This window comes from Seriola aureovittata, chromosome 22 (genome assembly GCF_021018895.1).
Source record: "Seriola aureovittata isolate HTS-2021-v1 ecotype China chromosome 22, ASM2101889v1, whole genome shotgun sequence".
NCBI lineage: Eukaryota > Metazoa > Chordata > Actinopteri > Carangiformes > Carangidae > Seriola > Seriola aureovittata.
This window is the reverse complement of record NC_079385.1, coordinates 19,238,916-19,260,598: the sequence shown is the minus strand read 5'-3', so window position 1 is coordinate 19,260,598 and position 21,683 is coordinate 19,238,916. Positions and strand designations below refer to the sequence as shown.

Sequence of the window (21,683 nt, the reverse complement as noted above, 5' to 3'; positions counted from 1 at the left end):
GGAGAATCATGTAGGCAGGGAGAAAAGGGAGATATATGCTGCAGTATTTATTTCACATTTGGAGTGGGAAGTGTCTAATAAAATTTAGGCTACACCGGGAGGCTATAAAAGCGGGTGACCGTAAATGATTTACTCCGTTTATGCACTAACGGGGCAGAAAAGCCACGGTACAGGGGTGGGTTACAGATAAAGCGCTAGCTGCTCCACTGGATGGTTTTTTGCTTCTTTTTTTTTTTTTGCAGCTGCACAACTGCAAAAATTAAGGCTAAAAAAGAAAGAAAGGAGAAATGCATGTGACTAAAAAAAAAAAAAAAAAAGATGCAGGTGTATTTAATCAGAATATAAAGGTGACATTATGGCTCCTCATTCTACCTGCTGGTGAGATTATAAATATCAACACCGCTCTGATAGAATTGCTGGGAATAAAAGGCCAGTGCAGTGCGCATGGGCTCAGCTGCTGCTGCTGCTGCTGCTTCTTCTCATTCCGGGCCCATGTGTCGCTACCGGAGGGTTTTTGTGCGTATAGCTTGTTGTCAGCCTCTTGCTGTCACGCGGGAGCTCGCGTCAAATTCTACATTAATCACGCGATTTCACGGCGCGGCGCGAGGAAAAGAGGAGCGTGTGACTTTGGACTTTTGGAGCTGCCGTTAGGACAGATAGGATATAGCTACACTAGCCCGGTTCTGGGAGCGCCAAAAACAGGACACTATAGGCTATTATAGCCCCTTCATGTGATACAGTGTGGCCTATAACAGTAAGGTAAACCCCTAAACGGCATCCATTTACAATTAATTAAGCACTGACTTCACAAAATCTACACCCCTCCTCTTTCCTAAAAAAAAAAGGAAAAAAAAAGCACGTCATTTTATATCCGCTCCCTTTCAAAATTAAAATGTATTTTCCCCCCTTATTTAATTGTATCCAGACAGGAACAAGACACAAAATTGATTCTCTTCTTGTTATTTCCCCTCATAATTAATCTTTTTATTACACCTATAATATGCTTTAATTATCTGCGGCATAAATAGTGGTTTAACCGCTGTTTATATCAAAGCCATCAGTGTGCGCAATTTATCGCAGACGCATATTAACTTCACCTTTACATTGAGATCGAAGAGCTAATCATTCCCGAAAATAAGCACTTTATTTACGTCAAAAGGCAGATTAATAAATCATTACTATCTGGATGTGTTATTTTGTAATTCCATTTACTGAAATACTAATTCCATAAATGAAAAGCTCTCCGCTTATACCCTGCACGGAAATACTGAATTATTCATTGGTTTTAAAAAAGACACATTTGGCTGTAGCCGCGCGCGTTCGTAAGTTTATACAAGGACTGTTCGCGCCAATTATCTTTAATTTATTACCTTAATTGAATTCCTTTCCCAAAGATAGATTTGGGTGTGATCAGTTTACATTCTCCTTCAGAGAGTCAAGGCGCAACACGAGAGATACCAAGCCTTCAGCATCCTCTCCTCTCCTCTCCTCTCCTCCTCTCCTCCTCTCCTCCTCTCCTCAGTGCATTTCACACAGAGGAGGATCGGATTTGCTTGGTGCTCCTTTCAATCAACCATGGTGTCAATAAGCAGGCTAGCAGTAGGCCTCTATATTGCTGCGGGATAGTGCTGGATGCATGTGTGAAGCCGTTTTTTTTTTTTTTGTTTTTTTTTTTTCCTTTTTGCAGAACAACTGCTCAAACCGTCGCCACAGTGGCCACAATGCGCGCATCAGCTCCGATCACATTACCATACACGGCTACGGGAAGATGTTCAAGATGTTGTTTGCCTATACGTGTTGTTCAGATTGCTGTAGCTCTTTAATTGCTGTGGAGTTGGTTGGTGATGAGACACCAGCAGCTATGGCTTCATCTGTCCTTTTGTGGCAGAGGAGGGAGAAAGAAAAAAAAAGAGCGGGGGGGTGGGGGTGCTCTTTCAAAACACAAAAGGAGGTGCAGCATTTTATGTGCCACTGTGAGGTCTTGTGTTCTTGCACTGGAATATCTGCAGAGCACAAACTGCACAGGCTCAATTCTTATGGATAATAAACACACTTGCACAACATGTTCACACCACATTCATCGTATAAAAAAAAAAAGGGGCCACATTTGAACCATAAAATTGATTTTTCTTACAAATAAAAATCACTCTATGTCTTATAATTTCACTTATAATTGACATCTGACAATAGCAAAGCGTTTATATTTACACTTACAGAAGTGGGCGTCACCTGCATGGTCAGGTGTTGCACTTACCCTGTGAAAATATCATAAAAATTAAGAGTTAAAAATAATAAAAATAAAAATGTTTAAAAAGAAATGTCCCTGATAAAAAAATGAATAAAAAAAATCTCATTACATTATTTTAACCCTGTATTGGTTTCTATTGCCTTTTAATTTCCTGTAATGCGTTCAAACCCGGAAGGGGCTGGCGTAGCTGTAGCACAGTAGCACAGTTAAGTATTGGTAAAGATTCCGCCTTTTGGTTTGGCCCAGTATGCGCGTGCAAGCCCGGTAGCCTATGCGTGCGCTCGTGCCTTATGTATATGTGTGTGTGTGTGTGTGTCTGTGTGTGTGTGTGTGTGTGTCTCTCCTTGTTATGATGTGACCGAGGGCGCGCGCGCGCACCACCACCACCACCACCTCCATCATCATCATCATCATCATCATCACCACCACCAACCACCGCCACCACCAACACGACGACTGTGCGAAGTGAGTGTGTGATTTTTTTTCTTCTTCTTCTTCTTCTTCTCTCTCCTCTTCCCCGACCGCGGCTCTCAGCTACTCTCGCCCTCTCTCTCTTTCTTTCTCTCTCTCTCTCTCTCTCTCTCTGTCTCCCTCTCTCTCTCTCTCTCTCTCTAAATGCCATCGGCGCTTCCATCTCTATGTCACTCTTTCTTCACATCTGCAGAAAAAAAAGCCTCCACCCGTCCAGCGTCCACTACAGGTCAGTAAATATTTAGATTTGCTTCGAAGCCGGTGCATCCTATGAATGCTCTGTCCAATGGGCTGCCTCGTCCCCTTCAGCGGCTTTCTGTATATGTGACAACTCGGCTGTGAATGACTGTAAACTTTTACGAGCCCCGGGGTAGCTTCTTTTTCTTGCATTGTTTAGCTTTAAAATAAATGAAGTTAAACGAAGATTTAAAAAAAAAAAAAAAAATGGTGTGGCTTAAATTTTGCATTTAAAAAAAAACCAACAACAACAACAACCAAAAAAAAAAAAAAAAGACCGAGAGTTCAGAGAAGAAGAAGCTGCCGGTTCCAGCCTTTTTCATTTCTCTGTGTGCACTTGCTGAAAAAGAAAGGGGCTGTAGTGTCGGTAACGCTGGCTAACAACATCCATAACGACCGCCATTGTTGCCTTTAACGTCGCCGTTAGGTTAGCTAGGCTACACCGTGTTTTGCTGTGGCTGCTATTTCTCCTTTGTTTTGCTGGTTTTGTTTTGTTTTATTTTAAACACTACCGGAATTCGCTTTGCTACAAAAAAAAAAAAAAAATTTACGACGGCGTCCTTTCCGCCAACATGTAGTCATGTATGTGTCAAGCACGACTCTGGGAATGATATGTAAAAGAAAAACAAAAAAGAATAATAATAATGATAATAATGATGATAATAAAAAAAAGAAAAAAGAAGAAGCTGCATTTCTTAAAATATTGAGCAACCTACCTCAAAATAGCCGCAGATGAGGGGTTTTTAACGACCTATTACCTACCGCTCAGGTTGGCGGTGTAGGCAGAATCCCACAGCCTACAAGCCGTGAAATTGATCTGATTACCTTGCCGGCGGGTCATAAAAAAAGAAGAAGAAGAAGAAGAAGGAGAAGGAGAAGAAGAGGAGTTGGGCTTTGCTGAGACTGCGCTTCTCTTTCCCCCCCCCCCTCCTCCTCCCCCCTCCACCCTCCTTCGTTATTAGTTTCCTCCATGTCGTCTTTGGTCGATATGTCTTGATATGGCGGAGAGTTAGAATGAATAGGATGCCAAATTAAGGGCATCACACGCGCACAGTCACGGGCCAAGAACTCCAACGGTTATTTGCATGCAGAGGAGGCACGAGCGCGAGAAAAGAAGCTCGCGCACCCTTTCCCCCAACCCGGTATTTTATTTATATTTTTTATTTTTTTAAAAATGTGTGAATATTTTTTATGTTTTTAAAATATCCAAACTGACCTCTTCGGTTATATTAAATATAGTAAAGTAAAAATCTTATTAAATCTGTATTACTAAATCTGAAGCTGCTGCTGCTGCTGCGGTTTCATTTAAATCTTTGTTTTGCAACGTTATTATAAGGAGGTTGTTAAAATTGTGGATTTAATCAAAACTAATCAAATTATAGGAGTTAAATGGTGTTTACAGGAGTAATTAATAAATTATCCAGAAATATGAATGGCTTTTGTTTCTGTTGGGCATGCATAGGGCTAAGAGGTGAAAAGGCCCGGTTTGTTAAAGGAAAGATTACATCAGTGTGTCTGGCGAGAAGCGATATAGACACAGATAAGAATCACAAGTCAGTCAATTGGCAGACCGTTTTGTTTTTCTTTTTTTTTCTTTTCTTTTCTTTTCTTTTTTTTGTTCCTCTCGCCGGGAAGAATGACACAACATACGATGAACTACTTTGTCTTTTTTGTTGGTTTTTTATGTTGTTGTTTTTTTTACACACTCGTTAAAAAAAAAAAAGAAACGATGATTTATCCTACATCTTCTCATTTCAAATCATTCTAGGAAATCCACTGCTGTTGTTCAAGTTTCACGCGCTCTACGTGCAGAATTTGACGCCCTCATTTTGTTCTAAGAAGCCGAGTTGATTCACACGCTGACAGAATTGCAACCTCTTTTATATATATATATATATATGTGTGTGTGTGTGTGTATGTGTGTGTGTGTGTGTGTGTGCGTGCTTTTCTTTTCTTTCTTGAAAAGATTAGAAAGGTAACAAATGACTCACAGAGTATGAAATGTAACATAAGCTACAGGCTACCTGCGGTGCTGCACTGGTTTCAAAATGTACAGATGAGCTGGTAGAATATCTCACAATGACACCGTGACTGGCAACACATGCAGCACCAGAGCCGCTTCACCTTCTTTAAATAATTTATTATCTCTCTCTCTCTCTCTCTATATATATATATATATAGCCTCTAACATCTGACCTGTGTGTGTTCGCCTGCGTTCTGTTGTATTTGTGTTGTGCCTTTTTATTTTACTGATTCTTATTTTTATTTGTTATCAAGATGAAAGATTAGATATTATTCTCGGACATTTGTATATTTGCTTGTTTATTTTTGGTCTGTTAATGTGGAAATGAATGAGAGTGTGACACATCATGGATCCGGATATCAAAGCTTTAGATAAAACAGTTAAACAGTAAACACACACACACACACACACACACACACACACACACATACACACACACACATAGACACACACACCTTTTATTATCAGGGTACTATTTTAAAAATAATTGTATATCTTTTGCGTGTTTTGTGATTTTTTTAAATTACAAAAAACGTTAAATGTATTATTATTATTATTATTATTATTGTTATTAGCCTATTATATAGTAGTAGTTAGACCAGTGGTGTTATGTGTAATTTTAGTATTGTGTGATTGTATCTCCCTGACCTCGCGGAAGGAAACTATTATTTATAAGGAAAAACAATGATTCTAATTTGCTGATGAGGACAGACACAATATAAACACACATACATAACATACATACATACATACACACACACACGCACACGCACACACACACACAGCACACATACACACACTCACAGGCGTTATCTAAAAACATTTCATCCTCCACATTGGCAATAATAATCCCGTTCGTGTCTTAAATTCTCATCCGCAATGTAGCACAAAAAAAGGAAGGAGAAGAAAAGTGCGCCATGTGTTGATGTGAATCAGAACTGGCTGATATAATCACTCAGAAATTATCTCTGCCATCAGAAAGCCGGACTGGCCTCTCGCCCACTTTTCTTTTTCTTTTTTTTTTTTATGAATCAAAGCTTTACGCACAGCGGCGCTGCTATTTGTAGGCCATTAGCTGCAGGAGTAGACTAATGCAGGGGGGGGGGGGGCTCACACACACACACACACACACACACACACACACTGACAGGGAAGAGAGAGAGAGACATGGAGCCACTATTTCTCTTTTCGTGGCGACAGTTTTGGGATTATAAATGACAACTTTTTTCCAAGAGAGCCAGTTTTATTCCGCGCTGAATAAATAAAGCTGCGGCGTTATTGACACCGAGGCTTGGGAATCAAGTCATGGGATGGCTTCCATGTCCCATTCTCTAAGCTTCGATACATCCAGTCAAGAAACAAAAAAACATAATCGGGATTTTAGGCTACATTTACCGTCATGTGTTGCCTCCGAGCACCTATAACTGGTAGCCCTACTTTTGTGGATAATGGCTCCGCGATACTTTTCAAGAGGATAATTACACGAGTCCGCTGACAGCTTGACAATGGCAGCTACAGCAGTTTGCATCCAAGTTCAGTCTCAGGTTTGTCTGAGTGAGGAAACGCTCCCTCTGTACGCGCGCGTGCACGTGTGTGTATGTGTATGTGTGTGTGTGTGTCTCCAGGTAGGGCTATCCTGGAGAGGAAAAAGACGACACTTTGCCAAGTCTCTCTCAGTCTGTGCTCCCACGCGCCCGGCTGAGAACAACCTCGATATCAAAGAGGGAGGAGGGGGGGAGGAGGGGGGAGGGATGGGGTGGGAATAAATTGCAAATATAGCCTAGACGAATACGCGCTAATGGAGCCATCACCTGAGCGCGTGGCCTTGTAGCTTTAAAACCTCCAAAAATGCAACGAATCGATGCTACTATTGATTATTGATGCTACATTTCATGCATTGTTTTTGTGCAGCCAATACCCCCCCCCCCCCCCCCCCCCCCCCCCCCCCCCCATCAGACAGAATCTACCTGATATTAAGACAGTCACATGCAGGGTAATGTTGATACCCTCACGTGGGCGTGCGCGCTCCCGCTGCCATACCTACTGCGCGCTGCGAGAGACGGTTCATTTCCTGACTGTTTACACTGCGGTGACGTCACATCCAGTGGCGTCGCCGAGGCTGCCCCCACCGCTCACACACACTCACACTCACACACACACTCACACACAGATACCCCCCAATCTACTACTATTACACACAGCCAATATGAAAGTATATGGAGCAGCCGACATAAAATACTTCCCCAAGGAACCGCCGCCTCCTCTTTGCCGCGCAGCGAGGCGGAATAACGCTGCAGACGCGCGGCATCATGCGTGTGCGACACCGGACATACTGGGTGAACTCCTCTCTGATTTATAAGGAAGAAGCTGCCCTTTAAATCCTTTAAATTAAAGCTGCTTATTTGTTAAACTTGAAAAGAAAGACGAGCTGGGACGCATCAGTCTCTGCGCGCGCTATCGCGTTACATTAAATGCACTGTTTTGAATAAATAATGACACGAGCCATTGTTGCTTGTCTGTCTGAGTTGCCGCAGTGGGTTTAGGTTATTGCAAAGATAAGTTAACTGACAGCCAATAAATAACAGTCTACATTAGGATTTCTCTCCTCTCTTCCCTCTCTCTATTTTTTTATTTTTTTTTGGAGCCTGTATAAGCTCAGTCACCCAGGCGTCCTTGTCCGTGCCTGCTTCACGGTGAGGAAATCGGCTCAATTTGGATCTGCCATTAGAATAATGTGCCTGTCACCGCGAGAGGACGCACTGTCACAATTTTAAGAGCGTAAATGTCCCGCAACCTGCCACTGGCCCAGAGCAACAGGCTCTGCTGCAGCTCCTCTTCTTCTCTTTTTAAACTGCAGCAGGAGGTTTGAGAAAGTGCAGACTTAAGCCGATGGCGTAATAAAACACTAATATTAGTTTTAATTATTTTAATTTAGGCTGTATTTATTTGTATATCTGCTTTTATGAGAAGCTGAGGCGTATATGTTCTATTTTTAAAGGTTTATTTGTATTTCTTTTAATATAGTATTCATGTTTTTTTTTTAAAACATATTAGTGTTATATAGATGAATTTATAATTTATAATTACTTCCTACACCTTTAACTTTCCACCCGCACTGTGTCGCCATTCACAGCAAGGGTGTTAGGCCTCAAAGAGAAATCTCCTTATTTATTATAATATTATCTTTTATGGCAAGGTCATTGAAAAGAAAAATCTTGCAGCACTTCTGCATCTCTCCTGGTCCACGTTATATTCAATTAGGGCAGGCCCCTCCCCTTAACTGATGACACTGACAGACCCTCCTTAAGTTGCGTCGCGCCACAGCTGTCTGCAAGCATTGAGCTGCCTGGCGCCATCCTGAAAGAATGCCTTCACTGTAAAAAAAAAAAAAAGAAAAAAAAAAAAAAAAAAAGGGGGGGGTTGGAGAGAGAGAGAGAGAGCAAGAGAGCAAGAGAGAGAGAGGTAGAATAGAGCAAGGGCGAGGGAGTAAGAGCCACACAGAGCGAGAGGGAAAGAGAGAGAGAGAGAGAGAGAGAGGAGCGGAGTTAATGGAGAGGGCTACAACTGCGCACAAACAGAGATTTGATCAGTGAGTTTAACTTGCTGGTGCCGGTCAGTGTGCAGTGAAGCCATTCACTGCAAACAAGCCCTGCGCCCCGCACCGAGCCTCCACTAACTTGTTGAGCTGGGGCTGAAAACACTGACGTTTTTCTGAGAGGAAGAAGTTCAGGAACTCTGCGTGAGGCTGGATTCCATTTTGGACGTTATTTATATGACAACACCTTTGTTGCATTTGTAATGTGGGGTATGTTTCGTGTTTAAATATGCTTTTTTCTTTTTTTTTTTTTCTTCTTTCTTTTTTTTTTTTGTCTTTTTTTGTTTTTTTTTAAACGCGGGTAAAAATGCAGTTAAGCGTGAGCCTCCTGTGTGTTTTTAGTCGTGCTGCATGTTGAGAAAACAAGGCAATAAATTCTTCTCTCTGTCTCCAGGTGATCAGAAGCAAGCGCGGAACCTGTGGATTTAACCCCCCAAAAAGAAACACGGATTTGGGACTGATTATTTCTTATCTTGTGACTTGTACCGCGTTGCTTCGGCGTGCATGAACATTTGCTGAAGAAGAAGAAGAAGAAGAAGAAAAAAATTAAAAATTAAAACACAGAGCGGAAAGCGATGGAAGTAAGTGCGGATCAGCCACGATGGATGAGCCATCATCCCGCGGTGTTGAACGAGCAGCATCCCGGCTCACATCACCCGGGCCTCAGCCACTCATACATGGACCCTTCGCAGTATCCCCTCGCTGACGATGTGGATGTACTCTTTAATATCGATGGACAGGGGAACCACGTCTCTCCATACTATGGAAACTCTGTCCGAGCCGTCCAGAGGTACCCTCCTCCTCCACACAGTAAGTAACGGCCTCTTTAGGGCCTTTTATTTAATAATGTGCACATTATCCTCCTTAGACGTCTGTGCGTAATTTAGCCCTGCAGAAAAGACTCAATTACTGTCGCTGTGTTTGGAATTATTTCTCTTATCTGACGGTGATCCAGAGCAGCTTTCGGTTTTGGCCTGAGCTGACTTTGTCTTTAAAAAAATAAAATAAAATAAAACAGAGAATTTAAGTGCCGTAAATATATATGCTTCACCTTTAGTTTGTATTTGGGTTTGTGTGTGTGTGTGTGTGTGCCGCTTACAGCCATCACAGCCTATTACCGGCTAAACTTCACCAACACTAAATAACATTCAGCTGACTCATAATGTCAAAGTAGATTTCCAAAAGCTCGTGCGTAATTTGTTTTCTGGATCAATCGAGTGTTTAGTTACGGGTTTAAACAAATACATGTGTTGGCACAGAGGTCACAGACACACCTGGAATATTTCCGTAATGCTCGGAAGCACATTTTTCACTTCTGAGCGCGTGCACAATATTTATTATCACGCAGTATTCATCCGCATAAAGTCATTTGTGAAGTTTCCTATATTGTAACCTTTAACTTCCTGGATGTAGTTTTCTTTTGACTTATGAGTGAACTGTTGTTACACGAAGGCCTGTTCAACGGGGATCAGATGATCTTCAGCTCGACACAATCTCAGTGGAAAGTGTTTTCAATGTGCAGCTGGAGGCAAATTGTAAAAATACGCATAAATGTATTCGGTAAATATGTGCGCAAACTCTTTTATCTGATGCTGTTTTCAGGCCTGAAGCGCAAAAGAATTCCTGTGTATTTACTGTTGCTGTGGATTGAGGTCAGGTTGTGATGTTTTCTTGTGTTTCTGTGCTGCCTCAGGTAGCCAGGTGTGCCGTCCCTCATTACTGCACGGCTCTCTGCCCTGGCTGGAGGGGAGCAAAGGCATCGCCCCGCACCACAGCACTTCTCCCTGGAACCTGAGCCCCTTCCCTAAGAACCCCCTGCACCACGGCTCCCCGGCAAGCCTGTCCGTCTACCCCCCGGCCTCCTCCTCCTCCCTGTCCACCGGTCACTCCAGTCCGCACCTCTTCACGTTTCCCCCGACCCCTCCGAAAGACGTATCCCCGGACCCAGGCATATCCACCCCGGGCTCCAGCAGCTCCGGGCGGCAGGAGGATAAAGAGTGCATAAAGTACCAGGTGACCCTGGCCGAGAGTATGAAACTGGAGTCAGCTCACAGCAGGAGCGTGGCATCAATCGGAGCAGGGTCATCCTCTGCCCACCACCCCATCGCCACATACCCACCCTATGTCCCTGAATACGGCCCAGGCCTCTTCCCACCAAGTAGCCTGATAGGTGGGTCATCTTCTAGTTATGGTTCCAAAACAAGACCAAAAACAAGGTCCTGTTCAGGTAGGCGTGCGCTTTATTACATTCCCTTTTGATCTAACATTATTCCCCAGATTTGCAGCCTTAATGATCAGCCATGTTTAATCTCATATACTTAAAAAAAAATGCCCGCGAGCAGCTCATTCATCCCTCACATGAACAAGCTCTTCTTTTGGGGCTAAAGGCCAAACGGGTCAACCTGTGCTCCAACAGGCGCATCAATGTGCCTCAAAGCTCTTTCTTTCATCACCTAACAATAATAATAATAACAATAATAATAACAATAATAATAATAATGATGGTAATAATAATAATAATGATGATGATAATAATAATAATAATAATAATAATGATATATTTAAAATAAATATTAAAAAAATAAATACAATATTGGGATTTTTTTTTCCCTACCAAAATAAAATCCTCATGACGCAGACGAGTTCAGAGTTTAATGCTCAGATTAATTTAGGTCATTTCTTTTTTCATCTTCCTCTGCACTAACAGAGAGAGGGAGGAGAGGGACAGGGGGGGGGGGGCAGCTCGCTCTCTGGGCTGTGTCGCCCCGTTTATATGTTTAAGATAATCCCATTACTGTCAGACCAGTGCACGCCACAGTTGCATTGTTTACCCAGCGGTAGAGCACCGGATGCTGCTCGTTCATTCACAGGGAAGAAAGAGCGGGGTGAACCGTCGCCGTGGCAGAGTGCACGAACCACCGAGGGAGGGGAGATAGAGAGAGAGAAAAGGGAGAGAGAGTGTGTGAGTGTGAGAGGGAGACATTTCCAAATTTGTGAGGAGGGGAGGGAGAGGAGAAGGGGGGGTAATTATTTTAAAGGTTATTGCTGCAGCAGCTGAAAAGCAGTTTTCTATAATGAGATTAATATCAGCGGCTTTGATGTGAGTATAGAAAACAGTGGATTAGTTGATGCATATCATCAGGATTATTCAGCATCATACACTGGGCCATTAATGCAAATAAAGATTTTTAATTCGAGGATAATGGGAGATAATGTTCATTTAAAAGATATTTCCCGATCTGTGGAGTATCTACATTTGAAAGGGGTTATCAGTGCAGAGAGAGAGAGAGAGAGAGTGTGTGTGTGAGAGTGAGACAGAGAGAGAGAGAGAGAGAGAGTGTGTGTGAGAGTGAGACAGAGAGAGAGAGTGTGTGATCTATACTTCACATTTCAGAGAAAGCGTTCAGCATTTTAAAAAAAGAAGCCTAAACACACCTTGTGCAATAGAAACTCTGCATTGCAGAAACCTGTGTGTGTTTTTTTCTCAAGTCATTTGCTCTGGATCCGACACAGTTCCTGTTTGATTTCAGCAGCAGCTTCTTTTGCCAAAATAGAAAGAAACATACACACACACACACGCACACGCACACACACACTTGTCCTGCTGATGTCTGTCACATCTAAACACTGCACGACCCGGACTGACGTATCTCTCTCTTTGTGAAGAAGTCGGCCTTGTGTGTGTGTGCGTGTGTGCGTGTTTGCGTGTGTTTTTGCAGCTCGCAAAAAAAGGGGAAGTGCGGCTGAAAATGCAAAAGGCTCTCGGCGTTGCACAAAAGCCCTGTGTGAGTCTCTGCTTTCAAATAATCTGAGTGTGACTGCAGCTCCCTTGTTTCACTTTCAGACCCCCCCAATACTATCATCCAACTGTGAGTGCGCGTCTCACCTGTCGGTGTCACTAGAGAAGTGCCAGTCAAACCTCAACACTCCCTCAATCAATTTAAAGCAAAGGAAACATCTTCTAATAACACATATTATACTATTATAATTATTATTATTATTGGCTGATGAGAGAAAGAACAAGGCCTAGATTTTTTTTGGTTTTATTTTGAAATTGTCCAGGACCAAAGTGAACTGTGCTCAGACTGAAAATCCTGTTCAAGGACACGTTGTGGTTTATTTACATGATTTCTGCCTTATGGACCTTAACACTGTGTTCACCACCAACACTAACCACATGTGTTTACTGTATGTGTGTGTTGTAAATATAGTAACTGCTGCAGTTAAATTAATGCTTTTGTTATTATCGTTGTTCTAATATTTGCTGTGATTTCACTAATCTTTTCTACCCTCAGCATAAATTACATGCATCAGGAATTATTTTCTATTTTATTTATTTATTTTTTTTTTTATTATTTTTAAGGATTACTGACCTGGACACTGTCTCCATGTTTTGTGCGCATGTGTGTGTATTTGTGTGTGTGTGTGTGTGTGTGTGTGCGCGTGCACTTGCAGAAGGTAGAGAGTGTGTGAACTGCGGGGCCACGTCGACTCCGCTGTGGAGGCGGGACGGTACGGGTCACTATCTGTGTAACGCCTGCGGACTCTATCACAAGATGAACGGGCAGAATCGCCCTCTCATCAAACCCAAGCGGCGGCTGGTACGTCCCCACCACATTTTTCTCTATTGATGACATTTTCCGTCTCTCTCTCTGTTTTTCCCCTATCCAGGAAGAAGTAGGCCTATTAGCTGCAGGAAATTGACTCGACAAGTGCAGGTCTCTGTTTTCAGATACTACCATAGAAAAAAACTGCACATATTTTTTTCAAATGCAATGACGATGCTATTTTTTATTTGCTAAAATTGTCATTGATTCACAGTTTGAACAATACAATAGCTCCCCCCCCCCCCTCTTCTTTCCTCTCCCATGTGTATTTTGGAGATGCATTTAAACTGCTTCTGCTGTAACTTGTTGCAGTGTGAGGCTGCAGGCCTGCATCAATGAGCTCCAATATTATTTTCATATTTTGGCATTGCTTAGCTGGAGCTATTTTTTTGAGGTTATTTCAGGGAAAGCCCCCCACCCCCTCTCATCAAAGCTGCATCTCTTATGAGCTTTAAGGAGTTCCCCTGCCTTCTTATGAAAAGAGAAAGAGAAAAAAAAAAAAATCTTTCGAGGCAAAGATGGCTGTCCAGTTCTGCTCTGAACCTCCTTCTCTCTCCTCCACCTCCTCCTCCTCCACCTCCTCCTCCTCCTGCATCTCGCCTCTAATGTGAAAACCCGACTTCCCAGGGAAAGGGCTGCCGGATATCTGAGCAGCGCAGATAAGTCGCTTTTAACAACACAGCCCCGCTTCCCCAGTCAAAACATAAAGGCTGCGGAGTCCGAGCCAGGCCAAGCACAGTCACGACTTGAGATTGTTTAGTGTTATAATCCACGCTTAAATACACGAGGATGGGTCAGGTGTGGGTAATTGCCACGCAACATGTGAGTCATAGATGAAGGAAAATGGCCAGAAAGAGACACCAGCGGAGGATAGGCTGATCACTTCTTATTAAATCCACCAAATAATATCTGCCCGGCTCAGATTTGATATTTTGGTTGCAGGAAATATTATTAATAGTAATAAAACAATAATAAAAAGTAAAGATAATGATGCACACACGATTTGTGGACTTAATTTGCATAATAAAGTTTATCCCTCGCGATCTGATTGGGTATTCACAGCACGCAGCAGCAGGGGGTTATTAGGCCACCGCACGTGTATAATTGGAAATCCCTCCCCGAGATAATGTAGTCCTTTACGTTCGCGCGTCCTCTGCGGTCACCTGTCTATCGATTGTTTTTAGAGATTATAACATCAATGTCAAGGCAACTGCAGCAAAGTGAGGCTGAGGCAGGCGCGAGGCAGCTAAATCCATGAGGAGACATGACTTTGACTGTGTCAGGATGAAGGGAGGGTTTCACTCTGCTGGTAGCCTGCAGCAGAGCCAAAAATACACTCTTTCTTTTTTCTTATTAATATTATTATTATGCTTTTAGTTGGCGTGCAGTTATGGCTCATTTCACCGCATCTTACATTCATAATTTCTGTCCATATCCTGATTGCACAGATCCTATATGAGAGGTTTCATGTATATGAAGACTTTCAGGCCCCCCCCTCCCCACCTACCCCCCCTTTTTTTTTCTTCTTTTCATCTCAATTGTTTCACGTCATGAGATCCACATTTAAAACAAGCCTTCGTGGCACTTTTTTAGGGGGAAATTTAATCAGATTTAATAGCTCTCCCATTTCAAGGCACCACTTTTATGTCTTCTGTAAATATTTATTCTGCAGGAGGTATGTGCTCTGTGACGCTATTTTTAGCCTCGAGTGAAAGCAGCTCTGTTTTTGGTATTTATGTCTTTATTTTAAACTATTTTCAGCTTTCAGTGGATGCAAAAAAAAAATAGAATTCCTATGTATATAGAGGTATAATAAAGCCTATGCTGACTACTATGTTTTAATGTTTTTTTTTGTTGTTTTTTTAAATAGCTTTGAGTGAGAATAATGACTGTATTTAATCTGTAATGAAAATGCATTTTCTTTATTGCATTTGTAGCAAGAAGCCACGTGTACAGGGCTGTCAGAATTACACGTAAACACCCAAAAACACCAAATTCATGGTTTTTAAATTGTAGATTTTTTTTAATTTAATTGCAGGTAAAATGCACCAAAATTCACAAATTTCAACTCAATTTTTGTGTTAAAATTTTTTTTTTTAAAAAGTAAATAAAAAGAGTTCCTTCAGGATTGGCAGCCCTGCATGTTGGCGTTTAAACCTTTACATTGATTTGCGGTGATTACGCTGTCATGTGACGTTTTGTGTGTGTGTGTGTGTGTGTGTTGTTGTGTGCAGTCCGCAGCCAGGCGGGCAGGGACGTCATGTGCGAACTGTCAGACGACAACGACGACGCTGTGGCGGAGAAACGCCAACGGGGACCCGGTGTGTAACGCCTGCGGCCTCTACTTTAAACTGCACAATGTAAGTAATAAACCTTCATGGTTGGGGGGGGGGAGGGAGGGAGGGAGGGGGGGAGAAAAGAAGAAGCATCTCTCACTAACCCGAATCACACAGCTCTTGTCTTGAATATATATTCCTCTCCTGCCCCTCCTTTATTCCTCCCTCATCACGTCCTGCTGCCCCCCCCCCCCCCCCCCCCCCAGAATATTTTATCTGACTCGTCCCTGCAGAGAATTTCCGGGGCACGGCGATAACAAATACTGTAGAATTAATATGATTTATTGGCAGTAAGTACGAATCTAAAATGTATAAGACCGAAGTGAACTAAGCCTGCAGCCGCATTGCTTTTCAATATTAAAGGGGGGGGGGGGCTTAATTAAAATTCGATTAATTTCAAGGCCGATTTTTTTTTTTTTTTTTTTTCTTATTTCTGGCCTTTTGGTTCCACGTGCGCCTGGGACTTGAAGTCCCCCCTCTGACCACCAATCCCTCTGATTCGTTTTGGGTTGGTTAGTGCCTCAACACATCATTTCACATCCTCAATCTGAAAACCCCAGGGACTCGTTTACCCCCCCCCCTCCCTCTCTCTCTCTCTCTCTCTCTCTCTCTCTCTCTCCTGTGCACAAAGCTGTCACTTCTAATCAAACAGCCATTGTGGTTGAAACTAATACTACTACTAATAATAATAATAATAATAAGCGGGCTAACTGCTCTGCAGGCCACATGTAGGTAATATTTTCCCCCGACAGATAAAGGTTGCCTATATCCCACATCCCTGTGTCAGGGGGAGGGTATCCTGCTTGTCACGCAAAGTGCTCCCTGTTAAATCACTTTCCCATGTTACTTTTGGCAGATAGTCCGGCGCTCCAGAAACAGACTCAGACCAAGGTTAAAAGGAGAGAAGAATAATATTTCCCAGTTACACATTAGCATTTGAACTGACCCCGACCTCGGTGTAATTGTGAAATTAGTTTATTTTGGTAAATCCAGACTTCTGTTGGGGCTTGCTCCCTTTGAAACAAATTCCACATTCTTCATGGAGAATTTAGCTGAAGTCCTTCTTGCTGGCCTGTGTGTGTGTGTGTGTGTGTGTGTGTGTGTGTGTGTGTGTGTGTGTGTGTGTGTGTGTGTGTGTGTGTGTGTGTGTGTGTGTGTGTGAACAGTCCCAAAACACCTGATGGTAGCAGTCTGTTGTCCTGTAAGCGTTGGGCTCCGATAAGAAACTTGTGCAAACAGAGAAGCTGCCACAAGCATGAGGTCGTGTTCACACCCAAAACACAAGCAGACTCAGTGATCTGGGTGGGGGTGGGGGGTGGGGGAGGGGGTTGTTTCTCACCACGTGTGAAAGATACCTTTCTCATCTTCCTCGAGCGGAGTACAGTGTTGTTCAGCTTCGATGGGGTAAGCGCGGCGGGGGCTGAGGTTTCAGGTGGTTAGCTGCTGCTTGGTGCTGGGGGAGAGGATGTAAGAGGCTGTGCTGTGTATTCTGCGGTGGTCATTGACTCAAACGCTCTGGCTCCTGCTTTTGTTTGATGTGCCGGGCGGCGGCGGCGGCGGCCCGAGCACAGGTCGGAGGCTCAAGGCTTCCTCTTGTGAGGCTGCAGACATCTCAGCATCAAAGAGCGCAGGCCCTGACCGGCTTCAGGTGGGCGTAGCATGCCTCAGAGCTGGAAGCTAGGCAGAGAAAGTCACCCAGTATGGAGCCACATCTTAAGAGAATGAAACCACATCACATAAGGGAGGGAGGAGTGGGGTGGGGGTACAGATTTCTGCCCTCTGCTAATCATCGAGGCCATTCTGCTTAAAGAGTCAGCGAAAAAATGCCAATGTCTCAGAGAGAACCAGAGAGAGAGAGAGAGGGAGGAAGAAATCCCTGTTCCCATTTCCCCGGGAAGAACCCGCTCAGAAAGATCAGGAAGCCAGTCGGCCTCATCCACCTCGCCTCATAATCCTGCCCACAGCCGGAATTCCATCATCCAGCTCTCATTCCCGGCTAAACCTATGCTGGAATATGGCAGCTGGGGCCATTTTGGCCAGGAGACGGCCACGCGGTTGGAGGAGGGAGGGAGGGAGGGAGGGGGGAGGGAGGGGGGAGGGAGGAGTGTTTGAGAGCAGGACTTGGCCGACGCCGGCGGTCGTCATGGCCATGTGTCTCTGTGGTCGACTGGCTGCACATTAGCTGCCAGACCCTTCTCCGTCTCTGTTGTGTGCACACACACACTCTCTCCATCTTCCCTCCAACCCTCCATCTTTCCCCCCTTTTCTCCCTTTCTTTCTGGCATGGCCGCAGCCTCAGATACAGTCCAGCTTAAAGGAATCAACATTTTAAATCCACCCTGACACACACACACACACACACACACACACACACACTATATATAAACAATCTTCTGTTTCAGGATGGGACAGTCAGATTTGCCTTGTAATGGGACTCCATTACATATCATTATGTTCCCCCAAAACCCCAAAGTCTGCTTCTAAGAAAACTAAAGAGCTCAGTGTGCGCCGCATTTTTCTTATTTGTTTTGAGCCGCGGCGACAGCAGCCACTTGAGCTCTCGCTCTTATTGTGTCGCTTAATGTAAAATGGCCTCAGCTTAAGATGTCTATCTAGCCGCATCTGCTGCGACAAAGTGCTAATCTGCCATCTTCTCTGTCTCCTTTCGAGAGCAGATCAACCGACCTCTGACCATGAAGAAGGAAGGCATCCAGACCAGGAACAGGAAGATGTCCAGCAAGTCCAAGAAGAGCAAAAAGTCCCAAGACAACATGGAAGACTTCTCCAAGAGCCTGATGGACAAGAGCAGCTCCTTCAGCCCGGCTGCCCTGTCCCGCCACATGTCGTCCTTCCCTCCCTTCTCGCACTCCAGCCACATGCTGACCACCCCGACACCCATGCACCCTTCCTCGAGCCTCCCCTTCGCCCCCCACCACCCTTCCAGTATGGTCACAGCCATGGGTTAGACGTCCCCGTGCTGCAGCGCCCCTGAACCCTCGGCCTCGCCACCACCACCGCCACCCACCACCACCACCACCACCATCATCACCGCCACCACCGCCCCTCGGTACCTCTGCTGACCTGCTTCCATATCCTAAAAGACAAACAGACTGCTCCTCGGCCCGACCTACGCTCCCCCCGTCTCACCACCGAGCGAGCCGCGGTGCGAGAGCGACAGGCTTTCGGCTCCTTTGCCCTCAGTTGTATCTTATTTTTATAAAAATCAAAGCGTACCTCTGCGATGTGAATGCTTTGCAGACTTGACCTGACTGTGGCGCACTGACCTCCAGGGGGGAAAAAAAAGAGTTTGGTTTTTTTTTTTCCTCCGACCCGGGAGAGAAAGAACATTTTCTCCCCCAAAAGCCGCCGCCACGACCACATCGAGGCTGTCCTCCCAGCTCATCACATGACCCGGAGCTCCATTTGTGTACAAAAAGCCATTTTTCCACACACAGACATTCACAAAAACAGACTTTACCAGAACTTTTTCGACGCCCTCTCCCTTAAAACTTCCAAACCCGCCTCTCTTCACCCTGCACCTGTGTAACAGGAAGACCCCCCCACCCCCCACCCCCTCCCCACCGACCCCACCCCTTTGCTCCCCTTCCTCTTCTTCATCTTCTGCCGAAGATGAGGAGAGACAGACGTTGAATATATTTGTACAAATTGTATGAAATACAGTACATTTAATGAAGACTTTTTAATTAAGTAAGAAAAAAAAAAAGGAAATATGCCCTTGGGCAGCTAATGACGAGAAGGGTACGAGTCACAGCAGGTGGAGAGACTTGCCGCCGGAGGAGAAAGGAGAGGACGCCTCCGAGGCCCGGAGGAAAGAGAGGAAAAAAAAAAAGGGGGGGGGAGGAGGTGGGAAGACGAGCGGGAGAGACTTTTGAGAAAGGGCAGGCCTCGGTTTTTTTTTGCCTGCGTGAATTGTGTTGCATTAAGTTTGCAGAGAGGCAGCGGCTCTGGCTGCAGGCGTCTCTCTTCTTCTTTTATTTTATTTTATTTTTTTTGTTTTTTGTTTTTTATTTTTTATTTTTTTTTTATTTGGATGTGCTATAGGTCTCGGGCAATTGGTTTGTGTTGACGCGTGCACATACACACACACACACACACACACACACACACACAGATACACACAGACACAGACACACACACACACACACGCACACACACATTTGATCACCTGAAAGACTTTCTTCCTGCCCACAGATTATATGCATTGTGAAAAAAGTTCCTGTATTTGTTATTTGTATGTATAAATCAGAGTACCAAAAATACGAAAGAAACAAAGATGTAGAATTATTTCCTTATGTTATGCAGACTGAATGGTTGTAAAAATTTAATAATAATCACTAGTGTAAAATATGACTGCTTTTTTGTTTCGTAATTTTTTTTTTTCCTCTTTGAAAATAATAAACTAGTTTAATCTCTGTTAACATGTTAGCGCTGTGGTCCAGAGCTGTCTTCTGTCTCTTTCTGTGCTGTGTGATCACTGACACATTTCACCCCCATCACCACCACCACCGACACCCAACCTCCACCTACCCACCACAACCACAGCTAAAGCAACACCCTGCCATTTAAAAAAAAAAAAAAAAAAAATTTAAAATCTTTTTTTACCCAGCATGCACAGGAACAACTCTTCTGGTCAGCTGAGCACAAACAGGAAGAACTGAAATAAACAGTGGCAATGGAGGAACAAAAATCAAATGGCAGGGTCAGAGAGGCCACTGAAGGCTGAGGGGGCTTTTGTCTCATCCCACTGACACGCACACACACACACACGCACACACACACACACACAGACACACACACACACACACACACACACACACACACACACACACACACACACACACACCGGCAGACACACGCTGCATTGTACACACACATCAAACATTCACGCAGCAAAGGACGATGAGTCAGGAAACAGCATCATATCAGCCATTTCCCTTCTGACGTGACATCGCAAATCATGTTGTACTTTATGTGAATGAAATCATGATAAACACTGTGAGGAAAAACCTGTTGTCATGTTTAACTTAAAGCATAAATCAGTCACATCAGATAAAACAAAAGTCATCAGTAGAACTGCTGTGTGTTGCTTTCTCCATCACCTCGACTGCTGAGAAATGATTCAAATGTTCAGCTGGGAAAGTTTGAGGAACTACGTGTCGGTTTCGACCACAGCTTGAACCACAGAGTGGATGGAGCTTCCTCCGTGTTTGAATACAGGCGGGAAGGTGACTGCAGACTAAGATACTGTGCACTCTGACCACAGGGGAAAAGACCTGAAGACACAAATCTACATTTTAAACTGTATGACATGAAAGAGTTGACATTTTGAATTCTGCATATTCTGAAAGAATCCCACCATTCATGACTCTAAGAATCCTTCAGCTACTGTTGCTCCACTAAAACACTGAAGTAAAATGTTTCAGGGATTCACAAGCAGCATCTTCTGCACATTAATACACAAAGAAGACCACACACAGCTGCATGCGTGCACGCCGCCCGGTCCACGACATGTTCAGACCGTCATGTGTCAATCAAACTTTGTACCAAACTTCATGGTAGTTCAACAGTGAAACGTTTAGTGAGCACTGCATGCCAAAAAACTATGAAAATGTGAATAAAATTAAATCACAAAACAAAGAAATGAAGTTAAAGCAACCATAAAAAGCACATAAGACAAACAGGGTGTTGTGCAGAAACCTGAAACATGACTCAGGATAAAAACATTAAAAGTGAAAGTTTTATTTCCACTGTGCTTCTGTTTATTTTACAGGTTTAAATAAAACTATTTGCCACAAAGAGTGACAGCAAATCAGAATTTACCTTTGTAGAGTGAACGATACTTCGTCGTCTCTACCTTTCGTTCCCACTCACAGCTTTCAAAATAAAAGATAATTAGCTTTTCATCCGAATTGGTGGCGTAGATTCCGGTGACTCAAAACATACAGGAAGTGTTTTCCCGGATAAGAAAAAAAAAAGTACACAACAAATCAACATCAAGACGTCCAGTTACAGCCACACAGTTTTCATTAATCTGACGAAGCCACAAGTTAAACAGATGTCTTATTTTTTTAACCTCTGCCCATCGTCAGTCTCATTAAGTCGATCCTCACTTATGCAACACACATTATTTGTTCTGGTAGCCATT

The 21,683-nt window shown here is 43.7% G+C and overlaps 1 protein-coding gene across 8 annotated transcripts; it reads left to right on the top strand.

Moving 5' to 3' along the window:
- The first annotated feature begins 2,344 nt into the window (after window positions 1-2,344).
- gata3 (GATA binding protein 3) lies at window positions 2,345-19,963 on the top strand. 8 transcript variants are annotated; one of them, XM_056367253.1, is made up of 7 exons: window positions 8,377-8,784; window positions 8,969-9,384; window positions 10,268-10,801; window positions 13,030-13,086; window positions 13,246-13,292; window positions 15,416-15,541; window positions 18,193-19,963. In XM_056367253.1, exons 2-7 carry the CDS (start codon window positions 9,150-9,152, stop codon window positions 18,481-18,483), a joined length of 1,290 nt encoding a protein of 429 aa, XP_056223228.1. In that variant the 5' UTR covers window positions 8,377-8,784; window positions 8,969-9,149; the 3' UTR covers window positions 18,484-19,963. The 8 variants fall into 8 exon arrangements, with proteins under 8 accessions (XP_056223227.1, XP_056223226.1, XP_056223228.1 ...); XM_056367256.1 differs by having other exon boundaries at window positions 8,378-8,784; window positions 10,268-10,744; XM_056367252.1 differs by lacking the exons at window positions 8,377-8,784; window positions 13,246-13,292 and adding an exon at window positions 2,345-2,713 and having other exon boundaries at window positions 13,030-13,175.
- Window positions 19,964-21,683: the final 1,720 nt, after the last annotated feature.